The sequence below is a fragment of the Ischnura elegans genome, chromosome 12 (assembly GCF_921293095.1).
Source record: "Ischnura elegans chromosome 12, ioIscEleg1.1, whole genome shotgun sequence".
In the NCBI taxonomy this organism is placed as follows: domain Eukaryota; kingdom Metazoa; phylum Arthropoda; class Insecta; order Odonata; family Coenagrionidae; genus Ischnura; species Ischnura elegans.
Window position 1 is genome coordinate 17,780,094 of NC_060257.1, and position 27,952 is coordinate 17,808,045.

Consider the following 27,952-nt stretch of genomic DNA (forward strand, 5'->3'; position numbering starts at 1 on the left):
GCTAAGTACTCACTCCATCCATACATTGTCTCCTCCTTATCTCATCTAGAAGCTGCCTCTCCTCACCCGCCATGTCTAGCAGTTCGTAGTTCACTCGAATGAATATCCTATTTTTAAATTAATAAAAGTGATATTCAAAAATGTTCCGACGGGGAAGAGCGGTTAATGGAAAAGTGGGGGAGATAAAGTGGGCAGTTGTGATAAGATAAAGAGATCGAAGAGAATTATGAAGTTAAGTCAGTGATAAATAGAGGACTACTGCTGCTCTATCTTTGTTTGTTTTTATTGATAACGATGATATCTTTGTATATTATATCTCATATTTTTTGCATCTTGGATATTCCTCTGAGTAGTGTTTATTCATTTATGGGGAACTTTAAAGCTTCAGCTAGCGGAATATTTTGCTTTAGCCTATAGTGGTGGCTTCTGTTGGTATGTTTTCTGACATTGTATTTAATTGACCGCAGGAAAGTGAATTTATTTAATATTTTCTGCTGTTTAATGTAGTTTTATATTCTTTCAAGAGCATCGTGTAATCAACCGCAGTCAAAAATGTTTTAGTTATCGCTTGAAAATCTCTTGCTCATTCTCCTAACTACCTAGCTATCCCCATTTATATCGCAGTTCTAGTGAGCTTATTGACTCACCTCAACGTGCCAGTTTAAAAACTAATTAAATGTGCTTAACCATTAATTTTGAGTCGAGAGAACTAGCATACCATTTGTCTGCGCAAAAGCCTAAGGCCTGAAAACGGATTTTCTGACATGGTATTCGCCTTTCTCTTGTATATGGGAGTTTTGGGTTTCGAAGATAGGTTGCCGAGACTACTTTCCGTGAAGAGGCCGCGTGGGCAGATACACCCAATCCACTACTCTCGGTCCTATCTTTAGAAGCTTCCCAATCTCCTCTTCTACATCTCTCGCTTGAAACTCCTTCCCTTGTCATGTTCCTTGCGCAACGAAGCGATGAAGAGGTGATTATTACTACAAACAGTAGAAAGCAGCTTGCAGCTTTCTCATTACCCTATTCAGTAATGGCTTGATGTGATAATTTTTTGAATTAATGCATTTATTATAAAAATTATCACATCAAGTCCTGTAAAGTGTGTTGTACGTCGTTAAGTTGTGTAAAGATGTTATCTTGTTTCGTAACAGTTAACCTTCCACTAAGAACCTACACCAAACTCGGTTATTCTAAAGAAAATAGCATGTTTATCACAGTTCAATAAGCTGTAAGCACGTTGATTCGTGTCGAAATCAAGGGATCCATATATTCGAAATTCATAGGAGCGATCACACCCACGTGTATCATAAAATATCGCAAGTTTTTTTTCTAATTATTATCGCTTTTCACCCTATTATTGTTTTGAATGACGGTTGTTCGCCCATATTTTTAGCGCTCTTCCTGTTTTGTGGTGTGTCAGTTTAGCCGTGTTTAGGGCGCATTTCGAAGATACATTTTATGATGTTCAAGTTTTTTATTTGACATTGAAATTCGTGCCATGTTTTTTATCAGTGCTTGTGAACGCGTATTTATCGGTGATAGTACGGACGCGGAGTGGGCAGCCTTCGGGTTACAGTGTGCGTTGGGAATAACGTTTTTCGTGGTCTGAGTGGCGTGCTGCATTTAAATGCGCGGATGGTCGAGTTGTCCCTGCCTCCGTAACTCAACCGTTAGCCGACCTTAATCACGGGTACTCCTTTTTAGCTCCCGCCACGCTGCGAAACTGTACCCATTCAATTTTCAGTGTACGCATTATTTTCGCTGCTTGGGATTGTCGAACAGTCATTTGTTGGTACTTTGTTAGAGAACTTTGGGTGCGCAACTATGATATTGGATATTGTTGAGTCCAATTTAAATTATTTATTTATTTTTATCTATTTATTTATCTTCCTCACGGCGAAAATAGAAGAACGTGGCCTTTTACGACGGGTATTAAACAAATAACGATTACGAACACCCGTGGGTTTTATAATTTATCCTGAATAATCTGACGATAAGGCTCGAAAATTGAAGTGGTTATAAGTGTGTTGTAGACCTCAGGGTTCCAATATTTAATATATATTATTAATTGAATTTATTCCTATCTTTAAGCGAGTTGGATCTTATGTACAAATATTTCTCCAGTATCACGAATGCCTCACCGGACAGGAAATAAATCATATTCAATGTTATTGTGTCCAGGCGATTCTTTGGAAAATAAATTGTTCCGTATTATTGCATTTTTACGTATTTGAATTTTGCTGCGAAATTATATGGACATAAGTTAGGAGTTACGCTATTATTAGGCAAGTGTGAGACAGATCGATACACGATTGTCATGTGATTTTGTATTAAACTGAAGCTCTTTTTCTTTTAATTCAATTTTGCCTCCCAAGTAATTTAAAATACGGGGAACTGTGTTTTGAGCTGTTTTTCCGAGTTAGGAGTCAAATGGAGTTTCTTCGAGTTGCCATAGGAAAGGATTTTGGTCAAAGATCGAATGTAATTCCCATTGGTTTGCGTGTTCCAGTCGGACCTATCTATTATATTTTCCTGGAATTTCCGCCTTACCTGACGTGCCTCCTATATCGGTCGTTAGTAACTTCCACGTGCCTACCAGTCACCATCAACCCATGGTATTTAATTCAACGGATGACTGACAGCAGCAGGCCTACATTACTAAATAGGTACTCATATTGACTGTTTTCCTGTCTTCTTTTGAGGGGATCATCTATTTTTCTGTTTGGGGAAGAAAATTTAATTTATTGACTTTCGTTAAAGGTGAATGTCGACAGTGAATCTTTATATTTTGTTCGGAATCTAATTTATTCAAACACGTTTCAAGTACGTATTAATTGGCCACAATATGCTTCATCTGCGGTGGTTATCTAATTCTATCTATCTATTCTATCTGTGGGGCTCTAAGATGATGTACTCCTTGTCGCTCTTAAATATATCCAATCTCAATTGCTCAAGCAATCTAAGCCTAGCGCACAGCTTCCGAGTCTCTAGCGGCTCCCAGCCTTATTCGCTTAACATCCGTGTAACGCTTTCTGTAGCTGTTTTTGACGAATAGCGCAGCTGTCCTTAGTATTTCATTCAGTTCACGGATTAAGGGTTTCGGCACCGGATCCCATATGCTCGCTGCATATTCAAGGTGTGGACGGAGGAGTGCGAAATAGCACCTTATGTATGGACACACTCACACACAATAATACCCACATTATATACCCTGAGTGGATACGAACCCGCGACCTTTGGTATAGGGGGCGAGAACTTCACCCCGGTGCTACTGAGGAAGGCATTCAAAAAAACATGGTAAAAGTTGACGGAGCTCCAATATGCAGCGCTGCTCGTCCATAAGCACCTCGCTAGCCGTGATTCGTGAGTGGAGTGCCAAAGAAAAATCACGGTGATGGGTTGAGCTCTTTAAACACGAGTGGGGACGTGACGCGCGGGCTGTGGAGCGCTCACGAGCCGGAAGCTGCCCTCTGAGAGGCGAGGGGATTCTCATGTTACGCGTCGTCTTATCCCCGTAGTCGTGAACCAGCTCACGGCCTGGAGCGGCGTGCACTCACGCTCGTGACGAGCGCCTGCAATTTTGAAGTGATGGATCCCCGGAAATTCGTGATCGCATCAGTCAATGACACTCGCCGAATCACCCCGACGGTGTCTTGTTTTCATCTCTGATTTTGATCGCTATATTCAGCGATACTTGGCCTCGCGTCGTTATCAAGACAGTACCCAGCGAGCAGAGTTGCCAACTTTATTTATGAAAAAGAAAAACTGTAGATGAGGAAATCCTCAAAATTTCTCTAGGAGATATGCGATAGTTGTGAACAGAATACAAGTGCATTAAAATATGCATATTTAAGCTTTTATTTGTGTAGTGTTTATTTAGTTTTTATGCATGAATTATACAGTTGTGAATGGAATTTAAATGCACAAATATCTTTACATTCCTGCAAAAGTAAACCTGGTAGTTAATTTCGCCTATGTCATTGATACGCTTGGAAAATAATTTGACTAATAGAATAATTTGTTGGACCTACCTGGAAGGTACCTCAAGGGTGTTTGGTGGGGGTGATTTTTATTCATGACTTACAGACATCTTTATTTCCGGGAAGAAAGAGTAGCTTTCACTCTTGACGAAATAAAAATAACAAAATTTACTGTCGTAATGGCTACGTTATTCGGTACAAATAGTGTGATGAATTGCACATTTTTCCCGCTAAGTGCGCTAACCGATTTATTTCAAACCGTACTGAATGGTGAACCATACAGATAAATCGGACACAGCAGATACAACTTTGGCCGCTAGTGGAATTGAGCCTTAGTTTAGATATTGCACGAGCTCATTTAAGCAATCGTAAGTCTCTTAATTACGTGGTTGGACACAAAATAAAAAGTGTATGGAGAGTAAAATTAATTACTATTTTAAGCTCTAGTATTAATTTTTGATTTATTGGAACCGTGATGAGGTTATTCGGATATCGCAGATTTAGCTTCTGCATCAACTTATTGGGTTTTATGTATAATTTTAATATTACTCGAACTATAATTAGCCGAAATTAATTTCTTAATGAACTGGTTGGGCTGATACAGTAAGTTAATGAAGTATGAAAATAGTGTTTAACGTAATTGGATGTATATATTTTTAAATGTCCAACTTAACTGCCGCAATGCCTCATTAGCGACCCTACTTTCGGTCCCAATGATTGGTGGCAATGATGTCTGCAGTCACACTGCAGGTGCCCTCTCATAAAACCCTGCCATCTCTGGCTCATCGCAGACGGATGACGAGAAAACGAGGTAGCCGCGTGAAAAGAAACCTCCGCTCAAAAAAAAAATCCCAGGGCGTAGGTTTGCCTTCGAGGCGAGGGTGTTTCGCTGCATCCCGCTTCGATTTGCGTCGCTGTGGGCCCACGCTCCGAGCCCCACGCCATTCCCGACACCTTTGCCATCATTCATTGGCGAGGGGAATTTGCTAAATGGATGGCTTGAGGGGGTAGGGGTGGCGTGAAGGAAGGGAGGGCTTCGCTGAGCTAGGTGCGAGAGTACGGGAGATGTGTGACGGTTTGATGCGACTCCCACATCAAGTGATGCCAACAGCTACTCGTTCCCTGAAGAGGCGCAAGTGTATTCCCTATTAGCCTGTTTACTACATTTGATTCCAAACGCGGAAGCGCGAACCGGGTCATCGCTAATCCTCGCAATTTTCAGATTCAGTTCTAACTTCGTAGTAGTTCCCTATATTCACGTGCTAATCAGCGGTATTGTGCTTTTCTAAACTTTTACTACATTTTTAGAGTTGTGAATGTTATTTAATTGCATACGCAATCAGTTAATTCCTGCCAAAGTAAACGTGATAGTTAACACATTCGCCCTGAAGACGATGGTAGAGAAGGCCATTGAAACGTTGGCAGCAATGTCCATCCTTACCCGGCTGATTTCCCGTGAAGATTTTATCAACAGCATTCGCCGGGAAAGCACCAAGTCCTTCTTGTCATTGATTTGCTTGGACTATAATATGTAAATTGAATAATTTATTGAGCCAACCTGCAAGTTAGTCAAGAAAGCACAGCTTTGACTCTCGAAGAAATAAAAACAAATTGACTCGTATGACGCGTTTCATTCTTTTACATATTTCATTGTTTTACTTACTTATTTCTCCCGCGCTTATGGATGCTTTTGCAATTTAAAGAAAAAAATACTGTCTTTCATTCTCCAAGTGTCTCCTGAATATTTTTTGTTGCTGGTAGACCTTCACACTAACCCGTAAGCCGCCTCAAAAGGTTTGTGGCGGGGGGTGATAAGACACCTGCCGTTTCAAAAAAAAAGGAAATGAACTTTCGAAGATCCGCCTTGCATTTATTAGTACTTTATTGTTCAAGGGGAAAAAATAATTCCTAAATATCCCTTCGGCAAATATCTTTTGATTTATCGTTTTTGTCAGACCTGGAATTATAGTTTTTTTTAGTGTTTAGTGGTGAAATGAACCTTAAAATTCGGTGTAGAAATTTCGGGACTCTCTCACTCAGTTTCAATTCGAAGGTTGATTCGGATATTGTAGTACGCGACAGCCTGAAAAATAGAGCGTACATTTTTAATCCCGTAGTCGGTATGTACGTTCCGCCGAGGGAGTTAAATGACTGCGCTGACTTTAGTGACCAAAGTACCGTTTCATTTATTAGATTTTTATCACTGTCTTAGCATACAAATCATGAATTGGACTTTCACTGATAGCCGGAAGAGGATCGTTTTGCATTTTTGATTATCCTGCTCACTATACTTCTTTCAAATCGCGAGTGAAAGGCGCGGTATAGATTACACGGCGTCTACCAGGGGTCATGTATTATTTTCCGCGATTTACCCAAAAGTGGAGTAATGGATAAAGGATGACACGTTGGATATCGTGCTATTTATTTATTTAGTATTGTTATCGATCGGCTATGCATCGCTCTCAGCGAAAAATGTATGTGCGCTATCTTTTTTCCTATCATAAGTGTACCGTTATGAGATTATTCTAATTGAATCATGGGCGAATTATCGGGGAAGGTGCAAACAGGAACAATCCCTATCCTTCAGAAAAAGTGTTTTAGCGTTATGCGTAAATACATTTATAGCCCTTGAAATCAAGGCTTTAAGTTATTTAGACCTAACTTTAAATTGTCTCCGAATTGAGTAATGCGTTACCGAAGTATTGATTCCTTAAGTTTTTCCCTGGCCTAAGCCAGTTTCGATAGTTTTTCAAATAAACTGATAGCTGGAATGCCTTTTATTGGGCTGGTAGCAGTAGCCTTCCGAGGTCTGGTGAAATTCTAGGCCTAGTGAAAATGATTGCCGTTATAAACAGCAAAATTTCAGTTGAGTACAGTTAGTGTCAATATATGCAGTCTATGATATCAATTAAGCGCGTTTTTAGGCATAAAGTATCATGAAAAAGGTACCTGAAAATAGTTATCAAAGCAGAAAAAAAATATTTCCTCGGCCAAAACGAATTCCCCAAGCGTTGTGGACATTTACGCCACTGATTTTTGATTGCCTTTGGTAGGGGCCCGAGTCGAGAGCCCGTCTGTTGGAAGCGGGTTGAAGTGTTGTTCTTTTCAAGGAGTGCGGGGGAGGGGAGAGAATTTTCGTGGGAGGGGCTATTTCTCTTCGAGGAGAAGTTGGCCTTGGGTGTGATGGCCGCTAGTTACCGGGATCCGGGGGGGGGGAGGGGGTGGGTGATTCTTGGAGTCGAAAGTTGGGAGGACGGGTGTACGTAGAGCAGCGACGGACAGGTGAGAATAGCTCAGTGCATATGGAGCGGCCGGGTTCGATGCCTCATTTCATTTTTCGCGACTCCGAACTCTTTATCCCCTCTCGAAATAGCTTCACTTGACTCAAATTGACTCATTATATTACCATGGACTTATAAGAATAGAGGTCTTCGAAATGTGGAGCTACAGAAGAATGATTAGGATCAAATGGATCGACCGAGTTAGTAATGAGGAAGTCCTAAGAAGAGTAGGAGAGAAGCCTTATGAAAACCTTGACAAGAAGACGGAACAACCAAATAGGCAATATCTTGATACATGATGGCCTGATAAAAATGATCGTCGAGGGACAAGTGGATGGCTAGAACGGAAAAGGAAGGCCTCGAACAAAATATATGGAACAGATGTGAAAGAGAAGAATAGAGTACGTTAGTGTAAAAAGATTAGCTGATAAGAGAATTGAACATCGTCAAATCTTAGGACTATTAACCAGTGATGATGATGATGATCACTTCACAGCCTTAGACGAGGAAAAATTCACCTATCCCGGGTGCGCGTCACTTAAGCGATTAGACACTTCTTTTTTTCCCCTGGTACTGGTTTTGTTTCTACAAAAAGAAAACAAAGATATTAGTATGCTGCAAAAGAGAGGAGGTAGTACAAATATTAACCTATGAAAGCAAAAGGTTGCAGATAGGTGAAATAGTTTTGTTACCTAGGAAGCCGAATTACCAACGACGGACGAAGCTAGAAAGAAATAGTAGAATAGCGAAGGCGAAGAGGGAAGTCGTGTCTTCTGAAAAAGTTTTTAAGGGAAATTTGCGAAGGATATTTCATTCATGATGTAACGTTTACACCATATCTCATCTGAAACAACCAGTGTCATTTAACATTTGAATGAAACTCGACGCGAATATCCTTATAAGGAGGCAAATCATTTACCTGAATAAAGTTGCATCTCGCGTACCAATGCATTGGAGCATTAATTTTTTTTAATTTAAACATTACGCGGGTAAACATTACGCGGGTAAATTTGGTTATTCTAGCCAACAAACTGAAAAAGATGCATTTCTTGTGTTATAGTAACAAGGTTGAAAGTAGTTATAGATTGATAACCTGTGTGCACTAAACTGCCGATATCTGTTCGTAGAGCAGTCGTATCAACAAAACCTGTGGTACTGTAGAGCGGATGGTCACAAAAATTCCTTCGTCCTGTATCTGCTTATGTACAGAAGACGACTGCTCATGCAATGCGCCAATGAAGCTCACCAGACTAATCTTCTCCCCTCTTTCCGCTTACTATTGATTTATTGCTTCTCTTTCCGTGACTCGTGACCCAACACCCCTTGCCACAAGCCCTTTAGGTCTTCATGAGCGAGTTTGTCGTATTGAATCCGCATCATATCGCGCGATCCAATGTCCCACCTTTTAGTGTGTTAGGACTACAGCTGTCGAGGTTGTAATCATTCTATTCTATCATTATTATGTTGTCTTGAAGTGCGTGGGCGATTTTCGTTGCTGTTGCTGCATCCGGTGGCATCTATTGTATGTATGCATATATGTACATATATGTATATTCAAATAAATTCAGAGAGTGTAATGACTAAAAACAATGTTGTTTACATTGTATACAAGTGCATTACCCCCAGCACGTTGGTTAAATGACATGATATCATATATCAGATTTTCTTATTTTTCTCAATTTTATTCGTGAAGATTGACAATTTATACGCTTTAATATTTAATTAAAATCTGGTTTATATTCAAAGTTTTTATCGAATTCGTTCCCCAATATGATTAGGTTGCCATAAAATGCAATCTAGAGATAGTTCATATCAGTCTGTTAACTTACATTTCTATTTAGTGTAGCCTGGGTATCATTGCTTCTTTTTCACAGGATTTATATTCCCCCCAATCATCTGGTGTGCCTACTGTTCATTCCTACCGTAATTTATTTTTATAATATTATTCGATTGTATTATTTAGGCTGGTTTCTTCAATCTCTCAGTTTGTTGCATCCCAGATCCTGTCCCTCGTCAAAGCATAAATCGACCTGAGGTTACCCCGCTTGCCATCCTCGCTTCAACTTGTTCAGTTATTACGTTATTTGATAATTTTGTTTTTATTCTCGCGAAGATTCGATGAAAATTTACTAAATCGATTATAAGATTGGACAGCTTAATTTTGATTTAAGGTAGTCACTCGGCTTTCGTTTATCGCCCAATATTCGGTGGTTATGTTGAGGGATATGAGGGTATTCTATCATCCAGGTGTTCTATTTGTTATTCCCACCGATACGAAAATCAGAGCGGCGACCTTGCATTTTAACGACAGAGCAGAAGCTCCGCAGAGCCCAGCGTGTGGTAGGATCTCTGTTTTCCTGGCGAATGTTCAGCCATGTAGATTTCTCGGATTTCCAGCGAGATGATATCGTCGTCTTACACCCACGTCACTATGGCGTAATCTCTCTTCGTCTTCATTTATCCTTAAGGTGATGACGGACTGCGTCATCGAAACATCAGTGTATTTCAACGGTATCACTTTGTGAGGAACCTAAGAACTTCAAATCAGGATCAACTTCTTTGTAAGCTGATTGCGGCGATATGTTACGCTCTTTACTGTGTTTCGGTTGCCACGAGCAGTAATTAATTTCTCTTTACTAGCTAACGTTGACGCGCATAGACTATCAACGATGCTTAAAAACGTTTGGCATTCGATATAATGAACGACCATCATCGAAGTTTGGTTAAGTTACTTATTTTTCGATACCTGTCAGCAATTTCGTAATATATCCATTTCTCTCATTCGTTTGAAAAAGAAAACTTGGATCTTTCCTAGCATATTGATTAATAGCTAATATAGACATTGTTGGTGACACTTGGTTACGAAATCCTGTTTGATTTTTTTGTTAGATATTTTATTCACCTTAAAAAATAACACCTATTGTTTGGGCTTCGTCAACTAAAATTAACTAGAAGGTGCATTTTTATTGGCAAAATTCACAACACGATTGTTTAAAAAACGACAGGAAAAAAATCATTGCAAACTGTCATTTTATTCATACCTCTGTTAAGAAGAATATGTCTTTGTGTTACGTTGGACTTTGCGCTTTCTTGGCGTACAAATCAGGTCAAGTATTCTCGGGAACTCCACCAGATAATTTTATTAGGGATTACCGACGTTTCGATGACTTAATGCGTCATCGATAGCGTCGGGGCGAAAACCTCAAGGCGTTGATTTTTTATGATGACGGAAATAAATTTCTACCAGCCACAGTAGGAGATTTTTTGACACGCCTTTTTCTTAACCTGCTTTGGCTGTTAGCCCTGTTTAATCGATGGAATTTTGAAATTGATTTTTAACTCCTTTCCCATTGACAGATCGGCTTGAAATGTAGCACTTTTGCTTGCTTCTGATGGCATTACTATGTTCTGTAATCAGGCATTTGAAACTTTATTCTATTATGCTGTGATTAACTAAATTTCAGTGTGGAAAAATTGTGTTAAATTTTCTCAACTAATGGCGTTAGTTAGACTTTTCGCATAATTATCTTTAACAGCTCTGGTTTAATCAATTACTCGAATCACCATTAAAAAGTAGAAAATAAAGACGTAAAAAACACGCTTTTCCATGAATAGTATAAAATGCTCGAAAATGTAAAAATCTAATCGGCCCCAGTCTTTATTCTTCGAGTGAGGAGAAGCTTATTTTTTTTACTATTTTGTGTATTATACGCCATTTAAGTTAAAAGCGTGTTTTTTTATCTTTTTTATTTTACTTTTACTTTTGTAGTATCTGTTCATATCCGCCTGTGAAGGTCGACGATATAGTCCATCGAACAAATAATCCTTCGCACTTTTCCATTCTTTATTTCACTGCATTTCTCGGAGCATATCACTTCTTTTCCGTCCCTTGCACTTTTCTGTTTGTCCTTTCTCAAACATGCTGGATCTCGTCTTACCGTAAGCGTCTTCCTTTTCATCTATTTGTTATCCGCGAAAGCTTAGTCTTTCCTTTTAGAGGATTTCATACTCTTTTTTGGAAAAAGCGTGTTATTTAATACCAGTTTCAATTTTGCTGTGTCAGTTATTATCAGGAAATGAAGATCGATGATATCGCTCATTGAACAAGCAATCCTTCCTACCTTTCCAATCTTTATTCCATTACATTTCTCGGAGCCTCTCAATACTTACAACTTCTTTTCCTTGCCTTGCACTTGTCTGTTTATACTCTCTCAAACGTGTTCGATCTCTTCTTGCCGCAAGCGCCTTCCTTCCCTTCGATCTGTAATCCACGAAACCTTGAGAAACCGAGGAGATGTGGGTTGGTGGAAGGGAAGGAGGGGTATTCAGGGTCTCCCTTCTATCCCTGCGCTCTTCCTCAACCCGTGTATGTTCGCTCCAAGGGATTCTCCTGCTGACCTACATAGTCAGACGCCGTGGAGCATCCACCCGTGGGGAGATTTTATCTCCCACCTCAAGAAGCTATTTAACTCCTCGTCTTATATGTTCGAGCAGTCATGTGGACGTTAAAAGCTATCCTTATATTCAAAATTTTAAATTTAAATTTATTGTGCTCATTGTAAATAGTGTGCTAAGTGTAATCATGTTACTCATTGTAATTGCACTGTAAAACACTTTTTTTTGGGAAATACAATAAGAATCATTGACACTAGAAATGTCCATGAGTTTTGCCTTAATCTTCCGATTCGCTCACTCAGTGATTCAACCCGAATGTTGGTTTGGATGGGTGAGGGTAGAGGTCACCACAAACTAAGCGACAGGCGTGTGAACTTCACTTACTCAGGGTAGGGGGCCAGTTCCTTTGCCTGGCCCACTGCACTTCAGGAATTTGGGGGTGTTCGAAGGCTTCACCCGGGGTTTGAACGCGGAATCCCTCGATAATCAGCCAAATTCTTAACCAACTACGCTACCACACTCACCAATCTTCTAATAATAATCTTAATTAAATGGTAGTTTTTTAAATGTTTTATTGGACCAATACCACTGAAATAAATGGAAATTATAGTGCCAATGATTCCTATTGCATCTTCCCAAATATGTATCCGTTTTATTGTGCTCTGTGTAGTTATGGTACTTATTGAAATAATCGTGCTGTAGGTAATTATAGTGCCCATTGTAATAATTGTGCTTATTGCAAGCAACAAATTTGAAATGGAGATAATTGTACTGTTGGAGGATTTTTAATCTCACAGTTTATTGACGAGGAAAGGTTTTCAGTATTACTATCAAATTTAATTCATGCTTCTAACCAGGCATGTGAGTAGTAGCTTTATCCTAAAAAAAAACTCTTGTTAATTTGATATGTATTTTTAATTTAATACTAGCAAAATTTTTATTTATTAATTTCTTTCTAATAGGATTTATATAGTTATTTTATGTCATGAGTACAAAACATATTTATTAGTTTTTATTCACAAATTAAATTGTAGGTGTAACTCTTATTGGGTACATGGGTATTCCTAACTTCTGTGAAGTAAATGACTCTCCGTGGTTGTTTTTATAAGTCGTAAAAATAGGTTTGAGGCCAAACAGTTCCGCGCAATGCATAAAACCTTACGATCCAATTTGTTTGCGTATCACGGAGTTGTTAGTAAACAACTGAGTGGTGGCCTCAAAGGCTTGTTCAAACTAGGAGACGATAAGTTATTAATCACAAGGTCTGAGTACGCTGCGGCTATATTTCCCGCAGTAAACACCTTTGGTGCATTATGAAATACGGAGTGGGTCGCAAAGTCGGTTTTGGTCATCTAAACTGGCCTTTATTCGAAATGGGTGAACGATGAAGTGTATATGTATGTCATGTCGATTATCTATTTTACAACGTCAACTCGACTGAATTCAATGTGGAATACTTAAAATCATTTGTGTATCCGATTAAGGGTGGGAACTGGATAGCTTACCTTGACGCCTCGCCGTTCTCGAATCGTCTTCACAAATGATGCTTTTGATTTCCTGAGATTGGGGATGAATTCGCTTAAATCATCTTCATCTTGCTGGTCTAGTTTATTTTCTAGTCTAGTCATCTAGTTATTTTTTCCGAAACGCACCGCATTAATGGTATATATTGAACTTGATTCGTGATTATGTGGGAGCAATGTTATTCTCGCAATGTTGATTGTATTCCTTATGTTTTTGTAATCCTATAACCACTGAATGTGCATAAATTTGTAGGTTACTGTTATATTTAATCTTCGTGGAAATCACTCTGCTAATACTTTTAGGCATATTTATAGTGTGTTAATGGGTTGTGGATAAAAGAAATAATCAAGCTCCTGGAGAACTGCAGAAGTAATGAAGCAACAGGCTGGTAAATAATGTTCCGAATATATGTACAAATGTTTGAAAAACTTATCCAGTGGCTGCGTATTGCTAGTGAAATTCCTTTAATATCCAACCAACTCTACCAACATTTGGATTACGTGGCATCATTAACTCGGCACTAAGTCTACGTGTTATCGTAGCAGCTGCGCTCAGTCTCAGAACTTATGTCTGACCTTGGGAACGGAGAGTCACCAGGAAACCCCAGCAGTTAAAGTGAAACGCTCTTGTTATTGCGGTATTTCTTTGCATCGCGGCTTTCTCTATCTCTTGTGTCGGTAGCGGAATTCGGAACTATATATACTTTTTGAGGACGGCCCTAGCTATTTATTATTATTGCTATTCTTGCCTAGTATGGAGTTATTGGGAGCACAATTAACGAATTGGAGCCCGGAAAGTGTAAATCTGCCTCCGTGCTGTGTTTAAATTTCAGAGGAAACTGATATCAAATCAACTTACTCTTCTCTGCGGGTAACTTTGTAGTTAGAAGCGTTTTGCCTGGATGTGGGTAAATCTCTTTCCTTGGAATGCCTATAAAGCTAATTGACTGATTAAAATTCCTCATTCATAAAAATTCGCGGAACTTACTCCGTTACCTCTATTTGGATATTTTTACTTTGTTTCGTATCAAATGCCTACTTCTTGCGATTATGGATTTCGAATTAAACTGCTTCCCACCGATTTTTACAATAGTGTAACGTGTTTGCATTTGAACTCTAATCCCATAAGGCCTATAGTAAAGCCCCTTCTAAATTTTTCTTCACTCATTTACCTTTATGTTTTCATAGACTACTTTTTATGGCTTTGGGCGATTTTTGGTATCTGAAGGGTCTGCATTATTTTTCTTGTAGTTCGTTCTGATTTTCACTCATTTGTAATTTTGACGTTTCCACGTCGACGGGTTGGCTGTCTCTGACTTCTTTTGGGAAACGGCTGCGTGATTGATTTCTTGACTTCGTTACTCCTACTATCATGGTGACATCTTCAGGTTTTATGGATTACCTCTGCACTTTTCATTTGTGTCATTAAACACTTGTGTGCCGTAGATACTTATCGTTGCAGTAAGTTTAAGGCAGAATGAAACTTTGATTTGGAAATTTTACCAGAGGGGAAGTTAATTATTCACGGTGAAATCGTAAAACGCTGTATCAGAACCGAACGCGTGGAAGTCAGCGGAATGTTTCATTTTTTAGCAATGTCTTAAATATAATTGTACTTATATGAAGGTCACTGCCCCTGAAAATAATGGCCATCTTCCTTTGGAAAATTTTTAATTTAACCGGTTCAGGTTTAGGTGATGATGCGGTAACTCGTAGAACCCGTCGGATTAAAATATTTTTCAAGTGGTACTTGCCATCACTTTTCAAATGCATTAATTCATCGCTACCGCACCATCTCGTCCGATCGAATATGTGCAGGTTTAAAATTCATGTTTTTACCGCCGATTATAATCAATTACTTTATCGCGTGTGTGAAGTTCAAGGGGCAAAGAAACTTTAAAATCCATACGATCCAGTTAATAATGTAAACTTTAATGCTAATAATTCAATATAAATTGTTGACTAGCTATAACTTCAAAATCTTATACAGTAAAATCTCGCGCCCTAAATACCTCAAGATTCACAACAATTAAGGCTCAATTCTTAACCCATAAGACCTAAAAACGCTAACTTAATCATTCAAAAAACTTAGACAATAAACCTAAAACAACAAAACCGAGAACAAGCTAAGCATAGTTAAATGATGAACTGTCATACCTTAATACTTGCCGTAAGAAACAGCGAATTAGTATCTAATTGAATTTGGTCGGAACAGGAAAATTTTTGTCAGTTCTTGAACTATACTTTAAATTTATGGGAGGGGGGCTGTGAAGCCTTTTGGGAATCCATGAGTAAATATCCTGCGTACATCTACGAGGGTAAGGTGTGGCTGAATTCTTAACGTACGAATTCTGACTGAGTGAAAACTCTCCTCTTATATGTGTTGAATCGAGATGACAAACCTGCGCTTTCTCATGACGGTGGAATTTTCTTTGGGGCATCTGGGATTGTGAGTACAAGCTGTATAATCGTCGCATAGTAAACACGCCTTGACTAATAAGCGGTGCCTCACTGATCGATATTTTCTCCGTAACGCCGTCAATAGTTCTGCATTTGCGCTACTGTATCCGCGTTAATTAGTACAATGGACAATGCACCAGTAGTGTTCAAGGAAAAAAGCATGGCCTCCCTCGGGGCTAAGGGCAGAAAATGAAAAATAATGATGAATCGATATTGGCAATCGGCCCCTTTTTTTCCATTCCTCCCTCCTTCCCCGGCCTCTGTTGGACTTCCTCCATTTGGAACGTGGCGGGGCGGTGTGGATGCAGGAAATATATTCTTGTGTCGTACCACCCTGTCTCTGCTCTTCGCGGAGTTTCCAATCGATGCCCGATCGCGATCCTCTCGGAGTTACACCAGAACTCCCCTTGCCATTCGACCAAAGTGCTCCCCGATTGACTCGGCGATAGTGATGCCCCGATCTTTGGAAAAAGGTGATGTTTCCGAAAAATAACCGAATGCGTGTTAAAATATTAAAATGTATCTGCGGAACAGGTTTTTTGGATGACTTTGGCCATCATCCACGTGGAGGAAAATGTGTACAATGCCCAGTGTGTTCAAGAGCCCGATCAAGAACTAAGTGCGCGATTCTTGAAAGTATTATTATTTTAAAAGTATTCTACCGATTAAGTACTTACGAAGCATTTTAGCAGCCTCCCCTTTCTTGGTGTACTTCCCTCTTCAATTCACAACAAGGTCTAATCTCTTTCATTCTATCGATATGAAAATCCTGTTCTCTTCCTTCCTCTACCTTTTTTTACCCAACATTCTACTTTGCAAAACTGTTTTCAACGTCCCCTCCCCACTTAGCCCTCGCTTCACCTATACCGTCTGTCTTTTTAGTATCAATAGAAGCTGCCTCTCTTCACCCACCATGTCCAGCACTTCGTCGTTCCTCCTCTCCGTCCACTCCACTTTCTCCTTTCTTCACCACACCCATATCTCGAACGTCTCCAGTATTCTTGAAATATTGTTCGATATATTGGGCTCAATTGGAGCCATTTATAATGAAATTCAGTAAATTACAAATATATATTATCATATATCTGCAATTTAATCCCCTGTAATCACATGTTATGAGAGGTGGACGATATTGGGACAGGATTTGGTTGTAATTGGTGCAGGTAAGTACCCTCACCACACCGAAATTCTCGATTAAATAGAAAAATGGCATAGTTCGATTTAAAGATGTGGAATTTCCATTGATTATTTTTTGCTATAGTCGCGAATTTGATTAGATTTGGTGAGAGGTTTTTTGAGTTCACCTTGTCCGGATAGTTAAACTGAAATCCATAAATATCATTCCCTAGCACACCTCCCGGGCCAGCATTTGTTTCCCTTCAGGTTTCAGCTACTTTTTATCGAACACTATTTATCCTATCATTCCAACTCGTTTTTTAGTTTCTCCAGTGGGTTTAGATTATCTATACACGTCTTTTGATTTCCCGAACGAGGACTAAATCTCTCGTTTCGTTTGGAAATGTTGCATGCTCCTCATACTCTCTGGGAAGTGGTGTACTGCCCCACGAAACTAATGAAACCATCCTGCCGTTGCTGATACGGATCATGACGTGAGGGAAGATGGTAGGGCTATGGCCTTTGAGTCACCTCTCGCAGAATTTATGAAAATGCATACCGAAGCTACTAGCTGAGAGAAAAAGTCTTTTTTGTGCTGTAAAACTCAATCTTGAGTTATTTTTAAACTCAATGAACCCAAATCGCGGACAGTCATCGTAAAAGAAATGCTCGGTTTATTAGCGCACTAGTAGGAAATCCTACCGTTTGAAATAACATTGGGTCACTCTAATTTTTTTAAGTGAAGGACATGATCACCCTCACGACCGTGGTATAGTCTGATTTAGTCATGAAGTGCTCAGAGAAATCGTAATACATGATAGGTTAACGGTGTTATCCTCAGCAAAGGCATGTGTTTTGTGCACATTTGCCCACCTCTCCATTGAGATCGGCGATTAAGATGCGGTCCTCTCTAATCCAGAGCATATAATGCAGGAAACCTTTCGAATTTAGTGGACCCTTCGTTGGATTTTCATTGATTTATTGGAGCCATTTATGGCGGTTTACATAGAACATTTTATTGATCACTCCGACCAGCCCCCCACCCTAATTGATCTTCATTCTTGAATTCTCAACAAGACCTATTCCCTTGAATTAAATCCATTAGCCCTACTCTCTTCCCCCTACTTCCATACCTACCCAGAATATATGCCTCACCTGTGAGCACAGATGCGGCTGTAAACACCCCCATCCCGTACTCACTACATCCAGACTATCTGTCTGCCCCGTGTCTTTTTTCGTAGTTTCCTCTCCTATCATGTCTCGCTGTTGTGGTCTCTTTTTTTCCTTATCCTCACAGTTTATATCATCATCATCATCATCAATGGTCAACTATCCTAAGATGGGTTTGACGCTTCTCTCCACTCAGTTCTCTTATCAGCTAGTATTTTCACACCAACGTATTATATTCTTATCTTTCACGCGCTTCTTTACTTCTTTCATATATTTTATTCGACGTCTTCCTTTTCCGTTCTTGCCATCTACTCTTCCCTCGACGATTGTCTTCATCGGGCCATCATGTCTCAAGGTGTGGCCTATTAGGTTGTTCCGTCTTCTTATTAAGTTTTCATGAGGCTTCTCTTCTCTCCTACTCTTCTTAAGACTTCCTCACTGCTAACTTGGTCGATTCCTTTTATCCTTATTCTTTATCTTCTGCAGCACCAAATTTCTACAGAAAAATGAAGACCGTTTATATCACCTTCCTATTTTCTTCTTTTTACCTACATCTCAAACGCTTACGGCCTTTTCATATCCACCTTCCTGAAAGTCCACACTTCCGCACCATTTATTGCTGCGCTCTAGATTACATCCTCTGCTATCCTTGCTTGTTTTTTATTCAGTATAATTCCCAGTTCCGTTCCTTTTCCTAATCCCTACTATAGCGAGTTCTGCTCATCTACCAGTATTATATTTTCAAATTAATTATTCATGTTTCGTTATGTCTCTTTAATTCAAGTATTCAAAAACAAACTGGTAAGAATGTGCAATATCATTTATTCAATTAGTGCCACATTACGAGAAAACTATCTTTTAAAAGTGTTTTTTTTTAAGTTTCCATTGAAAAAACTTTTCCATCCTAAAAAATCCGTGCTGTGATACTGGAAATGTGTGATTAAACCATGGAAGAGACTGGGCGGGTCAAGAGGTCACAAAGTTACATCTTATCTCACGAGTCAGCACCTCGGATGTTATATTATCATTACACTCAATCTGAAGGAGAATAGATCAAAGCGGCGAAGAAGAAAGTTCAGCTTTGATTTATCAAATAGAAAGGTTTTAACTATTCCATTCAGCACAGTATTCGCGACTGCTTGGTATTTTCGCGTGATTGCGCCTAGATAATAGTCCATTTTATTTTATAATTCATTCTTTTGTAATTGTCATCTTTTTGCGGTAGCTATATTCGTAGAGAACGTATGTCCATGGGGTCTCTCGTTTTTTCCGCTCTTAGTCAGAACGTTCTACTTAATTTGAGTACATGCAATGCGCTGTGTGTGGAATTCGTAGTTTCGGAAAGAAAAAGCATTCTGCAACTTGAGCGTGTATGTGAAAGTGTTGCGACCTCCAAGCAAGCAATCATCTAGAAGAATGAAAAACAAAAGAGCATGTATTCATTGTCTCTACGTTAACTATGATTCATTCAATGTATTTCGATAATGTTGCAATCCCTGATAATTTGAGGAGAGACTAGAATCGTGATAAGCTTTCACTGAAAACCGAAACGGGTATTATCCTCTCAAAGTTTTCTAAAAATTTTGTAGGTACGCCCTTTTACATTTGCATTCATAATTTATCGACTGTTGATATTATTATGGTCTTAGTATGCTACTATTTCGGTTGTAGCATGAAAAGAAATCCGTCTTTCTGTGTAGGCTCTCAGAAAGATGGGCAGAAAAAATAAATGACAACTACAGGTTAAATGTCGTGCTGACAAAAACCTATATCAGGTTTATCGAATCGTAAAAGCCACTGTGAAGATAAAACGGTAGAATCTCTCCTTACTTTTTGTGGGAATTGTTAAAAATGCTTTTACGGAAGTCAAAATGCGTGAGGCAATTGATATGACGCTACCGTCGGTCGAACTGCTGCATAAAGCTATCATTCCTGATCTGCATGGTGATTACTCTAAATTTGATTTTTGCACTCGAGTGATTTCAGTATTTTTCAGTCAAGCCTGCATTAATGAAAAATACGTCATTGGGCTCGATGGCTGTATTATTTTACGATGGCTATATTAATGTAAGCGGAAATATGCATGCGATAGATGCTTATGAAATTATTAGCCATAAAAGATGGAAGTTTGTATCGTTTTGAGTCTTATAGCCTCGGCGGAACTTCCGATGCTTAATCGCGCAATGACTAGTATTTTCATAATTTGAGCGCTATTTAGGGGAACAATATAAATATTTTGACAGTTTAAAAGTGTTTAAGCATCCATAATGTACATGAAGAACTCATATTTCATGGAATGGGATGCATTGGAAGGAGTAAAATTATATTATACGAGTAGCGACAGCTGTGTCCTCGACGTTTAATAATCACTTTTTATTTCTCTGTTCTATGTTGATTAAATTCTACAAAATGTCATTTCATTACGTACCATTCCATTCAAAAAGAAATACGAAAAAAAATAAGTGGAGGATAGGAGCATGATTTTCAGAAAATAAACTGAATCCTGATTTCGCATGTTACCTTTCCGATATGTCGTTCTAATCTTCCTGAGGAGTTCGTATCCCTTCCCCCTTGTTTTCAAGCCAACTGCCGTGAGTGGGATGGCGGGAGGGGAAGTTGATTTGCTCCCCTTGCTTCCTTTCCTTCCTGCGGCCTTCGCCGCTCCCGCAGTCAGCTGATCGCTTCAAACCACTTTGGCCGCTCTCCAAGGTTACGGCGAGAGAACGCGAATTTTTATCATCCCAGAATTCGCATTGGTGACTAAAAATGTTGCCTACCAAAAAGCGATAAGGTACTTCCCTTTGTCGTAACCTCTGCAGATAGTATTGCAGTGGGCAAAGCTCGATGTTATCGTCGGAATAAATTGTGCACTTCTCTGGCGAACGTACTATTAGTGGCGCGTGACTGCTGAGGTTATTTTCATCGTGCGGGTTGGGAATCTATGTGGAGGCGTGAGCAAAATGTGTATTTCGAAGGGAAGGAATAAAGTCGGCGTCGGTGTAGCATATTCTCTTAATTAACTAATCAGTGTCCTCCTTGAGATGGGAAATATTAAATAGCGTTTGATTTATGTACTTAGGCTACCCACTTTATCTCATTTGAGCACTTCTTGTTTTTTTTTCAAATGCACAGCTCCTGGAGTTCCCCAAAATAGTGATATGCACACTGGAAGGGTAAGATGAAAACAGGGTTCATGTATGTAATGAAAGGTGATAGGGCTTATTATGAATTAAAGGAATTTTAGTGTAATGGAGATTAGGCAGTGGAAAATTAAGGATGGGACGGCCACCCCCTGTAATTTTTGGAAATATTTTTAAAATGGCTTCATTAATGGTGGCTGAAATGCCAATTCAGAAGGTGAAAAAATTCTAATGAAAGGTTTCACTACACTGCACCAGCTTGAAAAAAATGTTTAGAAATAAATAATGACTATCTAAAAGCCATTTGTCAATGCATCTCAGACCTCGGACGTATTATTGCTAAAAGTTATTGCCTACCATACGGCACCATGGAAAGTAATCCTCTCCTCCTTTAGTCAAGGTAGAACATAGAGCAGCTAGAAGATTTTCTAGCTGCTTCATCATCCTGAAAACGATGGCAAACTACGCCTTCAAAATGACGGTATCAATCAACTCTTGGATTCAGTGGGAAAGCTAAGAACTCTTCCTACTATATGTTTGGAGGGAGTGATGATAGGAGGGAAGAAATAAAAACCATGATATATGGAAGGATTTTGGGTTAGCAGGGAAGAAGAGAACAAGATTAATAAATAGAATGAAGAGTAATATGCATCGTGGTAGAAGGAAAAAGGAAGTTGAATGTGGGAAGAGAAAAATGACCAGAGTGATTTTTATAATCACTTTGTGAATGAATATGAATCACGAGGACAATGCTTAAGTTTGCGAACTGTATAGAGAGCCCCATATCACATTGATTATGAAGGTAGGAAGATTTGAAATGGTGTTGCACTATTCATTGGAAAAAAGTATGGCAGTCAAAAATGTATTCATTGGCAATCTAGGAGTGAAAAGAAGCTGGGGAAGACCATGAAAGTGGCGGTTTGATGATGTAGTGGCCCACTTGAAAAGACTGTGAGGCATGATATGGAGTTAAGTTATGGAAGATTGAGGAGAATGGAGGTAGAGTGTAGGCTTAAGTACCGAGGGTGATGATAATGATGATTTTTTAAATTTTCCATGGAAATCTTCCTTAACTGGTATTCTTACATGTGTCAATGCTTTATGATTAAAACTGTGATAAAGATCCATCATCACTGGGCTGGGTTTATTCTATCTATGGAAGACAGATTACATTAATTCATCAAAGAGTAATAAAGGAGAATATTGAAATAATTTCCCTCTATTATAGTTTCTTTTTTTGTAATTTAATTTTCAGTCATCCAATGTCTGCAGTTTTGTTATCTTTTTCCAGTTCAAATATTCCAGTTGCCGCTGTCCTTTTTTTAGCTTTGACTTGTATAGTGTATTTTTACGGAATTCCTACTTTTTCAAATCTTAATTGTGAGTGTTTTTAAATAAAACTATGAAATTAAATTATATTCTCCTTTTTTTCTTTACAGAATGGTGATCTATGCATTTCCATCCTACACCCTCCAGTCGATGACCCACAAAGCGGAGAACTGCCATGCGAGAGGTGGAATCCAACACAGAACGTGAGGTAAATGAAGTCCATGGCATACAGATAAGACATTTATTTATTTCCATACCACCGAAAACAGCTCTTTACAGCCTTTTACATCAGGGTTATCATCATGTCAACAATTTAATGTGCACAAACAACAATGCCCTGAATATGGGTAACTTACCCTGGCGGGACTCGAACCCGCCACCTCCTATTTGTCAGGCGAGGACTTTATCCCTGTAGGTAAAGTCCGCCATAGTCCTAATATTCCATAGAAGAGCTTTATTTAATGAAGCCCTATTTACTCGCTTGAATGCTGAGTACTTGATTTTTAAAGAGTATATTCAGACATACCGATAAGAGTTCTATTTAATGGTACCCATGGAAGATAATCAAAATACATACATAGATGCATCACTTTGGGCCTGATTATTTGGGAAATGGAAAGTCACAACCTTCCCTTTTTATCCCAAATAATGAGTGTGTATTTATTTTTGTGTAAATAAAATGCATTATCTCTACTAAAGCTGAAATATGTATCAGTAGATGTTAAAATTATAAACTAGAGATTTTAAAATTATTCAATGGACATGTGTGATAAAGATTGGGGTATTTGGTGCTTAGTATTTTTTGTACCTTTTCATGTATAAAGTTTGAATTGTAAGATTCTCATACTCCCCACCGTCTTCCTTGTCAATATGCTTGATCAGTTTTTACTTGATTTTTTGTACTTTAATGGACTCATTTTTCCTCTTTTCTTCTTTCAGGACGATATTGTTGTCTGTCATATCCCTTCTGAATGAGCCAAATACTTTCAGTCCAGCAAATGTTGATGCCTCAGTCATGTATCGAAGATGGAGAGGTGCCAGCGATAGAGACAAGGAATATGAAAATATCATCAGGTATGAATTTAAGTAATTAAATTACTAGTTATTTAGGTTTTGGCTTGTTGGATTCATAGGTAACGTTTACATACTTCTGAAATATTTTGTCAGATTGGAAAGGGTTGAAGAGTCTGATATGGATGGCATTCAACATTGGATAATGGGGTTGTTCTCTCATACACAGAATAGTTAATCAGTAAAAGAATTTGGCATATGATAGGAAAAGATTAATAATGGAAAAAATTCCCTCATTCCACCATTCTCTCATAATACCGAAAATAAAGTAGCATGTTGCAACTGACGGATACACTCACTCATCAAAACACAGCCCAAACAACTGATGATAGAGCTATGAAATTTTCAGAATATATTCCTTTTGTCATGTACCTACCGGTGCACTAAGAAAGGATTTTTGTGATACATAATTTTTAGGGTTATTTACACCCCTTTATGTTAACTGTTTGACTATAAAATAATAGCACTGAATTCCATGCATACATTTTTTTCATTTATTTTTTTAAGCCACTTACCCTGAAAATGTTGTAAGAAAATTTGTATCATGGCATAGAAAGAGACATATTGTAAAAAAATGTTTAGTTACTTTTTCAATATGCTTCAATTTCTTCTCATTATTGTATTTTTGGAACCAAATTTATCCATTTTTCTTCCATTTCAATACTAAAAATTAACTAATTAACTGTCGCAAGAAGGCGTAAAAATGCATTAAAAGCGGGAACATTCAAAGCAAAAACTTCTACCTAAACTTGAGCAGTAAGCCACTGGTATAATAGATGTAAAGCCATACTTAAGTCTTCACTACCTGTTTAAATTGAGTGCCATGCACCTATCCCTAGTTTTGAAATGAGGAACCACAAAAGCTGGGCCTATTTCTTGTGAATTGGTGATGCCAATAGAGTTTTGGCTCGTTAACTCCTTCAGAGAGAAGCAGTCTTTGAAGGAAGGAGTCTTTCAAAAGAGTTTAAAAAAACAATTAAGTACATGAGGTCTTTTTGTGAGGCCCAGGAGTAGCTGAGTCAATTAGATGACCAGCTTGACAGGGCTTGGTGATGTGATTAAATAATCTGCTAAACAGTTAGGTTATTGTTTTTTGCAGGGAATTGCATGAGAAGTAGGCTACAGATTAAAAAAACAGAAAAGTATAGGTTTCATTATTTTTTAAGCTCTAACACAATTGATAAAAAATAATGGTGAACAAGCTCATTCAGAAACATAGATACATATTGAGGATGCAGAATGTGAAAGGCTTTAGGCATTTGGAATGTGGAGATGGAGGAAACTGGAGAGGATAAGATAGTGGAAAGGGTGTTGAATGATTAAGGTCGTGAATTAAGGAGGCTCTTGATAGAGTGAAGATGAGTCAGAGGGTGTGGATGAAACAATCATCTGTGTAAACAGATGCACCCCTTTCTTTAAACCCAGTATGTATTAATTTTGGGGGAACTTTTGCAAAGCTACTGGATTATGCACCATAATAGTGCTTTGATAATCCATTCCAATGAAGCCTGAATGTATTTATGAAAGAGATGCTTATATATTCATTATCATTTTCCAAACTTTTTAACTGGGGTTTCTGGTCCATCCTTATTCTACTCCCATTTCCTTTCCATTGATAAAATAGTTGTTTTTGTTTGGGGAAGTATAGGGAGAACAAAGAAGAGGAAGGTTTGAAAGGGAGTGTTTGGGGATACTTGCTTGGGAAGTGATACGCAGATGTTATTGCAATTAGTCAATCAAATCATGGATAATCCAGCCTCAAACATTTTTTCTCTGGAGAAACTTTGGATTTTCATTTCATCTGGAGGGTATGGACTATGCATAATTCATTTATTTTTATTTTTTCCTCCTTTTAGGGCTTCTAGCTGGAAGTAAATTTGATTCTACTATAGACAACTTTTGGTTTCAAATTGCTCAATTATTTGCCATGGCAAAAGAAATTTCTCTTGTATTAAGGGAAATTTTCCATCTCCCTCCCTCTTAGTTTGAATAGAAAAAATTGGCCCATCTTTGATCATTAATGAAAGGTAATCAAAAATGTATTGAGTTTTCGTTTTGACACATACTATGTTTCCCTTGCTCCAGGAAACAAGTGGCTGCATCTCGACTGGAAGCAGAAAAGGACAACGTGGTAGTTCCAATCACCTTAGAAGACTACTGTATCAAGACCAAAGTGAAGCCCCCAGAGAACTCAGTGGACATGACCGATTTCTACGATGATGACTACGACCTGGACGATGATGAAGACTCGGATTTGGAGGACGACGATGATGGAGGTCTTGACAGTGGTGGCTGTGCCGACGAGGGAAGTCTGGGTGGCGCCGGTGTCGCAAGTTCAGAGTGCTCGAAAGGTGTGGTGAGCGGGAACAGGTCAGCGGTGGAAGGGTCGTATGAGGATGGCGACGACAGTGGAAATGGGGAAACGTGATGGGTTGTGGCCGGGGGACTTGGGAGGCCAGGCGAGGGGCAAGGAACAGAGGGAATGGTTGGGAAGAGAGGTCTGGAGTGGTGGTAGAGGACTTTTAAAAGTGTGCATCGGAACTCTTATTTGCCCCAAACTCGTGCTAATACTTGCGCTTCCGAGTCTGCAAGCACTCAAGTGTGCTCCCGTACAAGCTTGGTTTGCTGATTGATTCATGTCCTGGTTGCTCAGTGTCAAGTGGGCACAAGTGTCCTCTTCGGGGAATGTATCTGCTTTGTTTTTTGTCGAAGGAACTGTTTCTTATCGATGATTATTTTTTTTTTCAACTTGTGAAGGAGAAAAATATTCTCTTGCATGTTTAGGTTGGTGTGAGAACGTGTGGCCTCGTGTATTTTGGTGTCCCGACTTAAATATTAGTTAGTGTTCGAGTTTTGTGCAATTGTGGTTGTTCCAGAGGAAATAGGTCCAGTTATAGAGGGTTCTGAGACATAAACAACAATTTTACAAACCCTTATTACTCCCTGCCAATGAGGGTGGACCTCCGAAACACGTAGTGTGGCTGTGAATACTGTTTACTCTCTCCACTCCATGGCAACCATAAAATCCTTTCCCTCCAGGAGAAATGAGCATGTGTTAAATGTTTCATTAAATTTGCCTTCCTTGGATTACTTCCTTATATGATTCATAATATCTTATGTATGGGGTTGTACTCTTTAACAGGTTTTTAAGAATTAAATTGTACACAGAAAATGTATTTGGTGAATTAAATTGATCAAATGTGTAAGAGTGCAGACATTTTCCTCAGTATACTCAAAATAGTTGATCAGTGCATCTTTACAATTAAAAAAAAAACTTTCAAAGATGAAATTCTATCTATCATGGAAATTTGGTTTGTATGTTTACTCTAAGGAATACATTAATATTACTTTAAGAGAGTTATTCTGAATTAAATAAATTAACTGTGTAGGTTGCTCTCCAGTGCTAAATTTTAAGATTCCATGAATATTGGCCCTTTCATGTGTATTACTTACGGACTTTTTCTGTTCTTTAACCTAATTTTAGGTAATTTGGCCCAATGTAGCTGAGAAGTTAAACTTCTCAACAGGTAGCGAGGAGGCTTTTGTCTTTATCTTGATTTAATAAAATTAAAGCGTAATGTTACTGAAATTTGATGGCTACCTTTATTTTACCTTACCATTGGCGTACATAGAATACTTTTAAATGCGTGCATAGGTATTTGATTCCTTTTTACTCAATACACACAAATCTTTGCTCTATATTTCCACCTGTGTCTTCTTTTTAGTTGAAGTGAACATGGTTTTTCACTTTCAGTTCATTATGCTTTAGCAAGAGATGGCAAAAATTATATACCTATCCTTCCTAGTTCTAGAAATTTTATAATTAAAAAGGTAATAAAAAAGACAATTTTAGAATCCTCATGAATGATTCACTATCATCATCGAGGCAGTGATGTAGCTGGATTATTGAGGTTAAATGGATGGATAAACTAAGAGGGTAATCACAAACCCTCGACTATAGAGTTTTTAACAAATTCTAAAATACCTTTTGAACGATTTTGTCTGTAATTATGTTCTAATCTGAAAAATACACTTGAGTACATTTAGTGGTGCTGAAAAATGCTATACTTTTGTTTCCTGGAACTTTGGATCACTATCCGACACTCACTTTGTTGCTAAGCCATTGAGCATGGTGAGGTTTTTGGGTTACCCCTCAGCATTGTGCTGAAACATTCAAAAACTCTTTTGAAAATATATTTACCACTCATATTGTACCAAATTTGTTATTCTCTTTATTTTTATTGCTTACCTACTTATAATGGTTTTTGTTGACATGCCATCAATTACAACTTAAAGTACACGCAGTTTTCTAGAGAGAAAGGTACCTAGTTGAAATAGAATACTATTTATATTGTACACATACATTTTAATTTAATCGAGCAACAACTTAACAAGATAAGTTCTAGAATTTTTATTTTAGAAGTTTTAGAATTTTCGGTTTACTTATTTGCAATCCTAATATGCAACTACATACATAATTTGTT

General features: G+C 38.5%; 1 protein-coding gene across 1 annotated transcript in view; it reads left to right on the forward strand.

The window, feature by feature from the left end:
• The window catches only part of LOC124169068 (ubiquitin-conjugating enzyme E2 R2), a 102,914-nt gene extending 75,857 nt beyond the window's left edge, over positions 1 to 27,057 (forward strand). Inside the window, exons 3-5 of the mRNA XM_046547541.1 lie at positions 22,508 to 22,605; positions 23,337 to 23,471; positions 25,554 to 27,057. Of these exons, the coding sequence (XP_046403497.1) occupies positions 22,508 to 22,605; positions 23,337 to 23,471; positions 25,554 to 25,896 (576 nt within the window). The 3' untranslated portion in view covers positions 25,897 to 27,057. The remainder of the gene's footprint in view (positions 1 to 22,507; positions 22,606 to 23,336; positions 23,472 to 25,553) is intronic.
• The last annotated feature ends 895 nt before the right edge of the window (positions 27,058 to 27,952 follow it).